Source organism: Amphiura filiformis, unplaced genomic scaffold, assembly GCF_039555335.1.
Source record: "Amphiura filiformis unplaced genomic scaffold, Afil_fr2py scaffold_77, whole genome shotgun sequence".
NCBI classification, from domain to species: Eukaryota; Metazoa; Echinodermata; class Ophiuroidea; order Amphilepidida; family Amphiuridae; genus Amphiura; species Amphiura filiformis.
In genome coordinates, this window is record NW_027305541.1 from 213,712 (window position 1) to 229,527 (window position 15,816).

General features: G+C 36.4%; 1 protein-coding gene and 1 long non-coding RNA gene across 2 annotated transcripts; both read left to right on the forward strand.

Moving 5' to 3' along the window:
• Positions 1-12: 12 nt before the first annotated feature.
• LOC140144743 (modulator of smoothened protein-like) lies at positions 13-640 on the forward strand. The gene is given in 2 exon segments (XM_072166549.1): positions 13-37; positions 40-640. Coding segments are annotated over 2 exon segments (519 nt in total). The 3' UTR covers positions 534-640.
• A 6,671-nt stretch (positions 641-7,311) lies between these two features.
• LOC140144751 (uncharacterized) lies at positions 7,312-12,512 on the forward strand. Its single transcript, XR_011857928.1, has 2 exons — positions 7,312-7,733; positions 9,450-12,512. It is a non-coding gene; the product is annotated as an uncharacterized lncRNA (long non-coding RNA).
• Positions 12,513-15,816: the final 3,304 nt, after the last annotated feature.

Here is a 15,816-nt window from a genome sequence, read left to right on the forward strand (position 1 = left end):
ACACCATAAAGGATGGATTCCTTTCTGCAGGCAGCAGGGTGCTGTATTTTGTGGCTTCGGCACTTTGTATTCTTAGCCTTGCGCTACGGATTGGGTCGTGGTCCGACGAGCACGGAAGAGACTTGAGATTGGGACTTCTGATGCAGTGTCAGAGGATTTACGGGAGAGAGATGGAATGTCAGTATACAGAGAACGGACCAACAGAATGGATTGTCGCAGCTTTTTTAATCATCTGCGGGATCGGGACATTATGCATGGGGATCGTCATGATCGTGTTATCAAGTAAATTCCCACGGTGGAGGAGGTATCCGAAATACATGGGGCTCACTGCATGGACGATGTTTTGTCTCGCGATCATGATGTTCCCGGCCGGTTTTGATTTGCCGTTAATCGGCGGACATTCGTATCTGCTTCCGAATAACGTGAAGACAGGGATTTCGTATGGGTTGTTTTTTACGGGGATCATCTGCACGGTGTTTGGGTCGGCTCTTGCGTTGGGTAAAATGTATTATGACATCATAGTGCTAAGGTGAACGTGACTACATGTGTGATATGTACAGTGCAATTTTCTGGTATGTTTATTCTGATTGGTGGTTTTTGACAAAGAGGATCATCCCCATGATGAAAGAAACAACTTATCAGTTTTTTGATTAAGTTATAAACATTCATAAAACAAAAAATTCTGGAAAATGACTAATCGGAATAAAATTGTCAGAACGTAGCACGCATGTAACCACATTGATGTACCCACTCGTAATATAAAATGTTGACGTTTTCCTGTTGGCTTGAGTTTCAGCAAATTTTGTTCACTGCCAAGATATAATGCACACAATTATCAGTGCAAAGAATGTGGAAATGAATTGACAATGTCTCTAGTTTTGGAGGGAAATGTCAAGATAAGAAGATTTATAAATGGCTGAAATTTAATCCTATATATATGAAGTGACCACTTTGAACTCCATGGGCACTACCTGTCGGACACAGGCCTTTAAGAATTATTTTGATCGGTAACAAAGAGGCCTATATCATGTATTCAGGAATCAGAGATGTGCCGCAAGAATAGTCAGTAAGGCTGATGGGGATTAAGCTTAAAATTGCTCAAGAGATCTAAAGCTCTATGTTGATTGGTTACTCAGATGATTTTATCATGTAATTAACCAATCAGGTGCTCTGTATGAAAGGTACAGTGCCCATGGGGTTCAAGTAAAAAATATTAGAAACTTGTAAGTTGTAAGTGAAGACAATTCCGAAAAAAGTGCAATTTTGTAAATAAAATATATTCTACTTAGAAGAAAAGAAGTTTGTCTTATCAATTTTCCCCTATCGTTATAGCATTTTTGTTTTAAATTTGAAGTTGAGAAGCACTTAGTGTGATTTCTGTTCTTTTGCTATTATAGTATTCTTACTAAAAAGTCAAAAATGGGGGGGGTTACAAGCTAGATGCATATGGGATACTGATGAGACAAACTTTTTTCCTTGGCTTGTGATAATCATGTTTGGAAGATGATGAAACTACTTTCGTAAATTGTATATTAAAACTAGCTGTGTGTAATATGGCTTTAAAACTTCATAGTTCCCCTGCATTTTATACAAGCTTAATTTGTGTCAATTATAATAATTCAAAACAATCAAAATTAAAATTTGTGCCAAACTGAGCTATTTTTTAGCTAAAGTGGCCCAAGCTTGGAATTGTATGTGCTATTCCAGTTGATAACAATACACCGCCTATGGAAGACATCCATGACCTTAATCGCCAACCATAGACCATAAAGAAGGGTCTACATGTATGCTCCAACACAGTGGGTGTGAATTTCAAATGAGGTTAACTGATGAGTGACATTATTTAAAACCTACACCACCTGTGTGGGAGATTATTTAGTGCAAGGATGTAAATCTTCAGGAAATTACCTGCTTTTAGGAAATTTTGTTTGCATCTTCCCTGTAGAAAGCAGGGTTCGAATTAACCGAAGGCCACCGAGGTCATGGCCTCTGGTGCCCTTAGACTTGGCATTGATGCCTCAGTATTGCTTTCAAAGCATTGTTCAGCACTAAATGGCCTTGGTGCCTTTGCAAAGGATTTGTTGATGGCCTTGAAATGGCTGCCCTTCAAAATTCTTAATTCGAGCCCTGGTAGAAAGTATAGACGAATCCAACTAGCCAAGTCATGGTCAGGATTTGGCCGGCCATCTTTGGGTCCCCGCAACACCAAAAAGCTGCTTAAAAATCAATGTTAGATTCTTTTGTGTTGTATCATCATTCTTTTGTCTATGTGTAACACGGGTGATAGAATGCAGTTTAAAATACCCTCCAAGGCCGCATTATTTCACATTTTAGGTGAGATTGAGCCGACGGGGACCCAACTTTGGCAGCCATTGAGGTATGCATGAAATTGGATTTGTCTATCGGAAACACATTTTCAGGAAATGTTAAAGCAAATTCAGGAAATTATGTCAGTGCTTGTTTTCATCCCTGAAAGTGTGTGTCTTCCAAATAGCCCATGAGAGGGAACAACTGCAACAACTGCTTCTGGACAAAAAGTGTTGGGTAGAATGTGGAACCAGGGACTGTGAAAACACACCAAATACTCCGAAACTGAGTGTGGGCAGAGAGTAGAGATTTCCTTAAAATATTCTAGAATTTATGGCTCAGAGTGTTTACAAGAGAACTTATCGATCAGAGTATTTACAAGAGAACTATATAAAGAGATTATAAATCTTATATCATGGAAATGCATTTGACTGTATTTCCTCTCTTTAAAAATTGTATTCTTTATTCTAAAAACAAAAAACTGTTTTAATTATGTGTCCAAATTTTGGAAAGAAAATGAACAAAAATCAAGGTTTGACCATTCAACTACTGTCAAAATTAAAAGTTAAGTAACATCTGTCTAAGGTATACTTGACATGAAAGCACTTTTAGATTGAAGCATTTGGACAGATTTATGAAATAATTTCCACAGTTTTGCCTTCATTAGGTCATGGAAAATTAATTCTTGCAATTTACAATACAAGCGCTGCCAGCAGGTTTCTTTTTTACCTTTAGGGACGACATCGCCGTTCTAGCCACCATTGGATTTTCACACATACTCATGGGGCTTGTACAATTGGTTTTAGGATTTGTGGAATTGTGACGCATCATAAATGTTGGTGAAATCGATCATCCAAGGTATTTTATCAACTAATACCAATAGTTCTCTTCTGGTGCTTCACTTTCAACCTAGCTGTATGAGTATGGATGGGCAGTAGGGGGCATCAAACGCCCCTCATGTCAACCAATTTTTTTTTGTACCTAGTCTTAAAATATCTATTTAGCTCTATTACCAAGAGTCAATTTAAATTCAGTCCGAAGTCGTCGTCTGGGTCCACCGTGAACCTAATCTTTGAGTGTGATATCCTGCACTATGCAGCACAATAGCCATAAGGCAGCTATTCAAATACACAGATTTTTGGTACATAATAATGGCTGCCATGTGCTTTACCTCTCTTGTCCTCTGGATATGGGTACTTGTGGTAATGCTGGGCCCCTTTTACAATCCCAAATCATATTATAAGGATGGCACACCTGTTAGGATATATATAATATGACAATGTTACAAAACTTAAATAGCTGCCCTATGTACCAAAATGTTAAATTAGACATTGCTGCCATTTGCATATAGACATATAATTTTAGGTTACAAAATAAGGTTATTATTTTGACAAGTGCCTTAGACTAGGTACAAAAAAAATTGGTTGACATGAGGGGCGTTTGATGCACGCTAATGGGCAGACAACTTCTGCCTTAATTGCAAGCTATATGCTTGTATGTAAACCACTTTATCAGTGTATTTTAATTTTTAATTTTACTATGTAGTTGATCAATATGGTTACTTCAATCAGAAGCCAGAATGTTGCAATTTTGTTGATTTTTTTTGTACGTTCAAGTTATCTACCAATATATGTGTTCCTCGACAGATAAGCCAAAAAAAGCTGTGTCATTTTGTACATATTTTTTTACAATCATTTCTATGCTTATTATTTGATGATGTGACATGTCGTCGAACCTGTATAAGGCCAAAAAAAAAAAGTTGTTGTGTTGCCCTCAACCGTCCGACCCTAAATCCTGAAAAATCAGGGTCGCAATTTTTTTTTTTTTTTTTTTGAATGATGATTTTACAGATTTCTTCAAAAACTCAATGTTTTTCACTTAAAATTAATATTTTATTGAAAGACTAGTCTTTAATTGATGTCTAACAGGAATCCAGAAGTCAAAATTGACAAATGTCCTCTAATTTAAGAAGCATTATTTAATATTTGAGGGGAATTTTAAAAACTGAAGGTTTAAAAAAAAAAATTTAAAAAAAAAAAAAAATCCGACCGTCCGACCCAAATTTCCCATTTTCCCACTTGAGGGCAACACAACAATATTTTTTTTTTGGCCTAATTATAGTGTATTATTTGTGGAGTTAATATTTTTGTGCTTTTCTGGTTTTAATAAAACTGAGCCAAGTCTATACATGTGATTTACAATGTACCGTAAAATGGGGTGACTTTGGACACTGGGGTGACTTTGGACACACATGGGAAAAACTATTATTTCATGTAGGCTGTTTTACCTTTAAATATTTCTAAGAATATTTTTGTATGTTCTTATGTGGTAATGTATGGACATTACAAATGACTAAAGTTTTCCAGTATAATGTGTTATCTTATATGTTTTTCAGAACTTTTTAGCGGGGTCCATAAAATACAGGATTTTTGTGGTGGTCAAACTTTCGGTACTCCACCGGAACATAAGAGTGGAAACTCAAGCCTGTTGGTTGGATAGTAAACACAGATGAATCAAGAACCTACCTGTATAGTCATGATATCTAGCCACTCTTAAGAATTTAAAAGCAGGCTGTGTCCAATGTCACCCCAGGGTTTGGCTTCCTTTCCGGGGTGACTTTGGACATAACAAATGAATACAAAAAAATTTGACACTTTGTTAAAAATACACCACAGTGACCATGCCCTACCCCAACAGCATCCTCTGTGCTCCTATCCACCTCACATCTACTTCCACCCTCTCCATTGCTCTACTCTTCAGATCGGGGTGACTTTGGACATGGACTTGATTACATGGTGTCTAAAGTCACCCCAAACCCAGGGGTGACTTTGGACAAACTTTGCACCCTAAAAATTATCGTAAAATAAAATAAACTCAAGTTGACCTTATGGGCATGAACTGTCCTCTATTGGTACTTGCCAAACCCAACATGAAACTCAGAATTCTACTGATCATTATAAAAAATATTTACGACAATACATCAAAATTGTCCAAAGCCACCCCATGTTACGGTAGTGAAAAGTAAACAATGAGAAGAAAATTTAATTGTAGAGCAACACAATTATGTAGAGAAACCATACAAATTCATGACTATACAAATGTTGGGTCCACAACTTCGCCCTCATACTTTTTAAAATAAGTCGAAAAATTATTTACTGAAATGTAAATAGCAGTATTTGTTTTGCCCTGTGGACCAATTATAGTGTCACACATGTTGCGTTCAGTCACAATGGCTACTTGTGCAAGAAAAGAGGCTGTTTTAAAAGTTGCACCTGAGTCCATATTAGCAGTCAGGTTTTCTTTAACAAACACATGAATAGATCTGGCCTACTGTACAATACATGTATAAATTGTTTGAGAGTTGACTCCTAAGGACTCACATGCAACTTTTAACACTGTTTAAACTGGTCTCTTTTTTTAACATTATGAACCATTGGGACTGAACGCAATGACGCGTGAAGGTATAATTAGGTCCATGTGTAAAACAAATAAGGCTACACACATATTTTTACACATTTGCATTTCGTCAAATATTTTTCCATTTATTTTAAAGTTTTATAGGGGGAACTATAAGTTGTGGATCTTATAGTTGGACAGCTCCAGGGCCCCCCTTGCTGTGAAATATTAAAACTGTAAACAGGGTATATAGGATAGATAAATATTATGCTTGCTGCATGCCATGTCACCATCCATGTTCTCCTTATTTGCTACATGTATGTATTTTGTAGATCAATATATTACAATAGCATTTTTTACTCTCAGTGAGTCAGTAATATCACTGCATTGAGAAAACGTATAATATTATGCGACATCTTGAAGTATGTGTGTGTACATATATGTACATGTACACCATTGCTTTGCTTGAATAAACTCTTAGGATTTTAATTAAGCTGTAATTAATTAATAAAATGTGCACTGACGTCACTGAGAGTAAAAAGACTGAAGTAAAATTATTTGGACCCTCTATCTAAATACAGACATGTTTGTGGGAGAGGGTAAGAACTTGGTCACATAAAGACAATACTTCAAGAAAATTTATAAGCAATTGGTAGGACCTGCAGATTAAACCTTTGCTAAATTTGTTTTTCAAACCATTCTTCATGAAGATATCCAAAGGTATTAGTGCTGGCTGGTGGTTTTGAGTCAAAAGGGTGAAATACAGTATTGATAGGACTGGTTTGGAATTGGGAGCATTCCAAATGTATTTTAAGCGCTATGTCCATTGAAATGCATATGGTAATATTGCTAATTTTCATTATGTATGGCTAGCCTTCGTTCTTTCCCTCACAAACATCCTCATTGAAAGTAAAATGTTATGAGGTTTCATACCATATAATATAATTCCAGTGTGTATTCTCATTAGGTTGAGGCACCATATTGAGCATTAGCTTAAAGGTTATTTGATTATTTTATTTATTTTTCACCTGACTTGCCCGGGTGCAAAATCAATAAAATAATTATATGTTCAAAGCTAACTCTAAATAGGGCTCCTCCGCCTAATGTTGCAGTGATGAAACACAGAAATGTTCTTGAAACATTATAAACATCTTGTAAATTTGTTTTGATTATGGTCAAAACGTTTAAATAAGATTAATGTACATGTATGGTTATAAAATGTTGTCAAAATATTCTAGGTTAAGGGGGTACTACACCCCTCGATAAATTTGTGTCTATTTTTGCATTTTTCTCAAAAACTAAAAACACACTGGTAACAAAAGTTATGTATATTATTGGGGCAAGGAATCCAATTACTACACTGAAATTTCAGTGACCCAAGGCAAGCGGTTGTTATTTATGATAAGAAATAAGGTACCGCTAGGATGTACCTCATTTCCTATCATATATGCGGAACCGCTTGTCTTGAGTCACTGAAATTTCAGTGTAGTAACTGGATTCCTTGCCCCAATAATATACATAACTTTTGTTACCAGTGTGTTATTATGTTTTGAGAAAAATGCAAAAATAGTCACAAATTTACCACAGGGGTGTAGTACCCCCTTAAAGGGAATCACATCATAGATTTTGGACAATTTTGTAAAATTTATGTAATTTGATTCCACCGACAACCTGTGATGTAACGATAGTCCATGACTTTGGAGGGGGGGTGCCCAACTCCCACTAGCTATGCCACCGATAACATACTCACCAAAAAGGAGAATCTTGATGCAAATTGTTGAAATAAGGACTGTAAAATTTATAAAATATCTGAAAAAGATGAGGATTTAGAAACGGGTTGGATATGATTTTGAGGTGCAAAAAATTAACGTTTGTCAAAAACATCTTTATACTATAGGAACATTTACAATTTTATGCTCCCATGGTCTGGAATAACTAGATATGCCACTCTGTACATGACAAGTTGACCTCAAATCAAGGTCTAACATATTTTCTATAAGTATAAAATAGAGAAGTTCTTCATTGTACATGTAAGAGAAGTTGAAAATATACTCAGTATTTAGGCCCATAAAAATGCAAATTTCTCATTCACAGATATCGCCTGTGCATTGATGTGACATGGGATGTGCTATTGTGCTGTGGATCAGAACTAATCAGTATTATTCAAAAACAAAACAAAGAGAACTTTTATAAGAATAATCACCAGGAAGGTAAAAAATGTGTGTTTGCTTGTTCAACTGTCAATGATCTATAGAAAGTGTGCATGAATAAAAAGTTGATTTTCATGTTTTGTAAACATTACCCGAATCAATTGATTCCTACCAAATTCATTTCAATAATCATGAGACGTGATTCTTGCAGCGTGCACCTTTGTTTCAGATGAACATTTTATTTCTGAAAAAACATGCATACCAGGGACATATTTAACGTCACTCAAAATTGATTCATATAGCCACTTCCTAAAAAGAAGTGCATTGCATTATGTACTTGCTCAAGTAGGATTTTGATCACATTTTATTACAAACTTGCGATTCTTTTTTAATGGCTATGAAGATGAAAATTCGAGAATGTTGGAAAGGGTGTTATAATCTGATTCTCATTTGAGGCCATTCTGAGCACTTGAAGGCTAAAAATAAAACAACCACATACGAAATTTACATCAAATGCTACTTGAGCAGCTGCAAATATAATACTTGTGAAAATGGGGCTATTGTAAAAAAAAATGAATCAAATTAGGTGTGCATGGCAAAACCAGACTAACCACAAACGGTCGAAGTCTTGGCATCATCTGATAATGAGGGCTGATTGTTCCATGAACTTGAGTGCGGCAGGCGAAATTGCTACGCACATCGCATGTTTTTACGGTCTTAAAACATAAACAGGAAGATATACATATGCACGATCGAATGGTCAGCCCTTATGAATATGCAAGAATTCACAGCATACAAAGCATGTACAGGGACTTTGACTGTTGTGTTGATGGATAGTCTGCAGTCGTCTGTGGGCAAAATATTAACACTGCACACTATTTAGCCCAAATTGTCTCATTTCCTCTCATATCCAGGGACACAGTTCATTAGCTTCCATGCAACGCTGACAGCTTCAAATTTGACCTCAAGTTGTGGGGTGTGATGCATGTAAAACATCCGTTCTATAAACATACAAACATGTTGGGGTTAAAGAACTGTGGTCTTTATGAGCTTTTTTGAGATTGTAGTGATAGCCATGTATGATATACATCTGTATCAAAATGATTGGTACCCATCGGTTTCCAGTGATTATGGAAATGACTGCCACATTAACATAATTTGTCCCTTATGTCATAAATTAATCATTTCAAGAGAATCCAATGTTGCATTTGGAAGAAGCAGGCTTTTCAATAACAATCACAACTAAGTACCAATCATTTTGATACAGCTTGTATATATGTGCAAGTGCTCTTTCTGAATTAAAATATGGTGTTGGATTTTTGACCAGATCTAATTTCCAACTATTGTGATTATTTTTTTTTAAACAGAAAGGTTTCCAAACTGATTGATCAAATCTGATTGGTCTGCGGACAAGCAAGCAACTATTTTGTGTGGTGTTAACAATCATGTGATTAAATTTGCATCAGGGGGCACAATTCATATGTTAGAATGTTGAAAACTTCATCAAGAAAAGTTTATCAATCAATTCGTCGGTCGCAACGTATAGTGGCGTGAGTGATTTTTCAAATTTTCTGTTCCACATAGTGATGTATACAGGCTGAGTCAAAAAGAAGTAAACTCATGTTTGAGGGCCTGTAACTCGAGATCTGCAAGGAATCTGCTAAAAATAAAAATACCACTGGAAAGAGCAAATTCTACACGTCTAAATAATAAAAATAATTGTTGCAATTGCTCACGGCAAATGAAAGTTATACTCATTTGAATACAACCACCCATTTTTGTAGCTGCACACGGCTGATTGATTTTCATCCATTTCAATTTCGACGAATCAGCAAAGTGCTAACAAGATTTATTGTTGAAAAGACAACTTTTGCTTTTAATTAATATTCAACAAAGTTCATGACGGTACCATTGTTTGTAGGGATACCAATTCAAGTCTTTACGAACGATCCGGAAGAAGCTTGATTGGGGAATGTTGAGCTGATCTTTGGTCTTGCTGTATATAACGCATGTCTAATTCTATCAATATTCACTTGTGATCTAGCAGTTCGTGGTCTGCCTGAAGCTTCCGGCTGTCTGTTCCTTATTGTCCCATGCACATTGAGCTTGTTCACATTCTTATATACTGCCCCTTACATGAAACCCGGTTAGTTAGGAAATTGGAGACGAAAAAGATGCTGAACTTCAGTGGGACTCTTAGTTTCATGATACTTCGTCGACAGAAACGTGCGCCCCCGTACGGTAAATTGTGGTGCCATGTTGCGATTTGGCCCGTGTTACTATAATGTAGTGCAATGAGGTAAATTTCATATTGAAAAGAGCCCTTTAACATGTAGGAGTTATTGATCGAAACTACACCTGCCACAGAACTTTATTTGCATTTGAACATCGCGCCTTACCAATCAATATAATAGGTAGGCGCCTACTTGGGAAGTGAAACCGTGTGCAGCTACAGTAATGGGTGGCTGTATTCAAATGAGTATAACTTGAGTTTGCTGTGAGCAATTGCAACAATTCTTTTTTTTATTTAGACGTGTAGCATTTTCTCTTTCCAGTGGTATTTTCATTTTTAGCAGATTCCTTACAGATCTCGAGTTACAGCCCCTCAAACATGAGTTTACTTCTTTTTGACTCAGCCTGTAGGTTTAGAGCTAGCTATTATCCTATAATAGTTATTCCTTGTTAAAGATACAGTTTAATAGTTTGAACCTTAAACTTCAATTTCAAATGGATCGACTCCGTTACTAGTAGCATATCCTTCTAGAATGCTCTGAAACGTATTTTGTCCTTCACGTACGCCACTATGTGTTGCGACCGAGGAATTAGCTGGTTTGTTGTTTTCCAGTAAGATAGATCACTGCAAACAGAATGGCTGTAAAGTTGTTTAGTTTTTCTGTAGTATAATTTTGTTTTCCATTCTGTCATTAAAACATTTATAAAATGTAAAACAATCATAGCTAGATCAGTTTTAAATTGTAAATAAGATATTGTGCATATATTATTATACAGAAATGAAGGTGCATGTTTATATTGTAAATCTATTGTAGTTTTAAAGATATAACTCAGAATTCAAGAAAGGGAACTGATTTAGTTTGGATATCCAATGACGATTTTGTTTTTACCCAGAAATATATATATTTAACTTTCAGTGTCTGATTAGGGGCAGCTAGGGAGGGGAGAAGCAAGAGGGAAGCAAAGCCCCCCCCCCCCCTCGCAAGAGTTTGTTGAGCAGTCCTGACTCTCTGGCCTATACCATGTATGTTCAAGTCAGACACTTAATATGATTATGAAAACAGGAACAGGTCACATTGATTTTGACATTTGAACTTATCAGGAAAGTACCACTGCAATCCTCTGAATGTTATAAATAACCTTTGATACCAACTCTTAAGGCCACATGGTGCTCAATTGGCCCAGCAAGGTGAGAAATTGGTCCAGAAGAATTTGAGAAATTTAAGTAAAATAAGTCATCAAAATAAATTAGATTTTAATGGCACATGAGACCACAAAAGTTATTGGGCCAAAATTGCCAAAAAATGAAATAGGTCAAAGTTAAAAATGCTTTTAAAGGCAACAGTGGTTTCATGTTTGACTGGTTTCTGGCATGAATAATTGCCAATATAAATAATTATAAGATTTTGAAATGTATATATTGTCATAGTTTGAATTGATTAATTCCTATTTGAATTCTTTGTCTTTAAAGCCCGCTTCAATATAAACTGTATCAAAATAATTGGAACCAACATATTGCCATTTGTTGCAGAATTTATACCAGTTATTAGACTGAAAGTTTTTTTTTTTTTTAATATTTGCAATTATAGTTTTATCTTCTCTAAGAATTTTAGGTTATAAAGATAGCACATTCGTTCAGAAGTTACTTGCTTTTAAACTAAGGAAATGAGACTTGATTGAGAGCATATGCAGTAAATATTTTGTGTAGGGAAGCTATTCAACTTGTGTGAGTAAACCTACATGTTTGAATACATCAATCATCATTTGAATGACAATTATTATAGCTCCCAGATGCAACAACCTATATAAGCTTCAGATTATCAATCAGATGCAACAACCTATATAAGCTTCAGATTATCAATCACATTATTCATATTATGTCCCTTTCTAGTGGTAGCACAAAAATAACAATTTTTAACGATATTACATGTTTAAGGTTTTGTTTTGAAAATGTCACATATCCCGGTTCCGATCATTTTGATACAATTTGTATTTAGCCAACACCCACTGAATAACCACGGTAACAAATTAATTATTTGGGGTTTACAGGATCAGGTCACATGTAGCATAATAAAAGATTGTTATTTAAAGAGGAAGCCCCGCCAGAGCATTCTTCTAGGGTGAACCAAACCTGCCTGGTTATCAAATTAATCAGTGACTAAATTATCTCTGAATTTGACAGGTGCTAATTGATGCAATAACATTAAAACATCGATTAGCACATGTCAAATTCAGAAATAACCTTGTCATTGATTAATTTGATAACCAGGCAGGTTTGGTTCACCCAGAAAAACTGCTGTGGCAGGGCTTCCTCTTAAACTAGTCCCCTGTCTTGAATTTGGGTTGAGAAAGAGTTTGAGATGCGACTACTGAAATGAGATGAAATAAATATAAAGCAGTCCAGCAGGATTGCTGTGCTATATAGAACACATGGATTTCTGTATTATTGTGCTTCTGAGTTTTTTCTGTATTATACTTTAAGTAAATTTGATGCAAACGTCAAAGATAGGGCCAACCCTGTATGACATTTATATCTCGTACTAGGCTTACGGTATGTGCTGTATTTAGGTTATTTAACACATACAGTATGTGTGCCTCCTGAATCCAGAAAAATATATACAACACTTTTTTATGATTAAAAAAATTCCCTGTTTACCATATGAAATGGCTAAATCTTAATCCGTTATCCTTGAGTTAACAATATGAGGGAAAATGTTAACAACATGAGTACAAGCTATGAATTTGTACATAATTGTAGTATTTTATGTTTTTAAGTGTAAAAAATTGCGCTTTCCAAAAATTTAAATGTACCTGAAATTACTTTGTCACCCTATGCAAAAAAAACACCATAAAAACACACATATAATAGCAGGAAATTTGTTTACATCAATAGATAATGGATTATCAATTTGCTGTAGAATAGGGATGTGAAATCTCCTCTTTTAAGCTGAATTTCTCTTTTTTGGAAATTTCTTTTCGGCAAAATTGTAGCTTTTCCTTTAAGGGAAGGGGTATGAACGTTTGGACAGTATTTATTGTGGGACATTAGAGCACATCAGACATCGAATTGCATTCTGAATACGAAGAATGGCCTTCTGATATCAAATAATTTTAATTTTTTGAAATTCGCAATGTAATACACATTTTATGGCAAATCATTAAAAATTGATATTTTTGATATTTAACAGTACTCGAAGTAAACTTAATAAATCTGATGATTTCTACCTAAAGTGTATGTAGGTGGGATGAAAAGCCGACGATCAATTGAAAATTTTGACCTTTCAGTATTGAAGATATGGATTTTTTCCCAAAACACCAAAAATCTTCATAACGGTTCTGGACTATGTTATGCGCCATGCATTGCAAAACATACAGCCTGTCTCAAAAAAAATTGTGCAAGTGAAAAGCGCCCTCTTTGGCAATTAGAAAATACCGTTGTGATATAATGCTTACATCAACGTCACGGGCGCTGTCTTAGCTCTCAAATGCCGTTTGTTCTGTTCAATTTGCTTGTTCCAATTTCGAGCTATGTTTATTTAACAACGAAAGGGTAGAATCACAATTGTGCCACTTTTACTAGGGAAATCAATGATAGCTGATGTTGATGCGTCTAATGCACTCCCCCCTTTCGGGGCACATGCATTAGACGCATCAACATCAGCACGCGTGTATTATTTTGTCTAATATCTCTTCCAACAAGTAATACGCGTTCATTAACCTATAACATGTATAAGTGCGCAATATTTGTTTGTCTTATAACATGTCTTAAGTGACTAAGAGAACAGTATTTACCATGATAAAATCATTGACATGCACATGTATTTAATTTTTACAGCAGAATGTGAAATATTTATTTATCTTTTAATCTCTTTTAAGCGGAAAAAGAGAATCATCATTCCTGCATCATGATAAAACAGTTAAAACAGTCAACAAAATGTTGTATTGTGGAATTGATGCATTCTTTTGATTTCACGAAGTAACTCTTGATAAACTTGATGCTATCACTGTTACATGTAAAGCCCTCTTCCCTAGTAAAAGTGGCACAATTGTGATTTTACCCTTTCGTCTTTAAATAAACATATCTCGAGATTAAAATAAGCAAGTTGAACAGAACAAACGGCATTTGAGAGCTAAGACTACGCCCTTGACGTAGATGTAAGCATTATGTCACAACGGTATTTTCTAATTGCCAGAGAGGGCGCTTTTCACTTGCACAATTTTTTTTGAGACAGGCTGTACATGATGAAACGGGGATTTTACTTGAGCCTAGGAAAAGCAGACGCTATCCAGCGACCAGCCTCCATGATCTTGCTTTCGCCGATGACATCACTCTCCTTGCTACATCGATCAGCAAAGCCGAATCACTGTTGCAGAGTGTAGAAGCAGCATCCAAGGCAGTGGGCCTGAACCTCAATGAAGGTAAAACAAAGACAGTCCTCAACTTCTCAAATGTAAAGACCATCAAGATCAATGGAGTGGCACTGGAAAATGTCTCTGATGAATTCAAATACCGGGGGCATAATGTTCCAGATTCTTTACATGCCTTAAGATGTAGGAAAGCCCAGGCATGAACGCTTGACATATATATTGCAAAAGACATGGAAGTCCGACCTCGAAAAATCAATGAAAATCAGACTCTTCAAGGCCTGTGTAGCAATGGATGCTACACTTAACTGTTGCGTCGGGTGGTAAATGTCAGCTGGCGGGACCACATTCCAAACAATGCGTTGTGCGGCGACACCCCCCTCCCCTGTGTCATCACTGATCAGACAACGTTGCTTGTGCTGGTCACTGCATTCGTACAATAGACCAGCCTGTCACCCGACTGATCTTCTGGACCCCTCCTGATGGGAAAACAAATAGAGGCAGACGGTCACTTCAATACCCTGACACAATCAAGAGTGATATTGACCTACACCATCAGGGATTCAACAACTGATGAAAGACGGAAGACTTCTGATGCTTCCTCCATTTCGTCCACGGGCGACTGATGATGATGATGATGATGCCGTCCACACCAGCAGTGGGCTGTGTGATAGCTTCTGCTTCACAATGACCTGTCATCTGCGTCGGTTGGTTGTTAGCCTGCTCATTTCTGTTAGGGTTGGTATTCGTTTTGCTTGCCCATCTGCTTTAGCACACTCCAGCCATCTTTTACTTAGCCTTCCTCTTGGTCTCTTAGCATGTATTTTGCCTTTAACAGTTATCTTTGGGTATCTGTGTGTCTACATTCTTTCAATATGGCCAAAGTACTTCAGTCTTCTTCCTGAGATAGTGTCTAAAACTGTGTGTTCTTTGCCTTGGGTTACTCGGATAGCCTGGTTACGTATTTTATCTAGTCTGGTGACTCCAGCAATTCGGCAGAGGCATGCCATCTCGAGTGTCAGAAGCCTGTTTTCATCTTGCTCTTCGAGGGTCCAGGTTTCTGATCCATATAGTAATACAGAGAGGTTAAGTGTTTGGTATTATCATGATAATGTATGGTATCTTGATTGGTGATTCGGTACCTCACATCTTCTATCTCCAGATATGGTGCTGCTCAGATGCATACTTGTTCGTTGTTCCAGCATGAGAATGAAAAATTCCAAGAACCAAAACACAGCACTATAATAAACTCCTCAACAAAAGTTTGAAACGTTTTTTCAAGCATCAAGACTATTGTGGCTGCATGTGGTTTTTCCACCCGCTATTGAGGTTAGTGGCTAGCGTTGTTTGAGCACAGAATAATGGT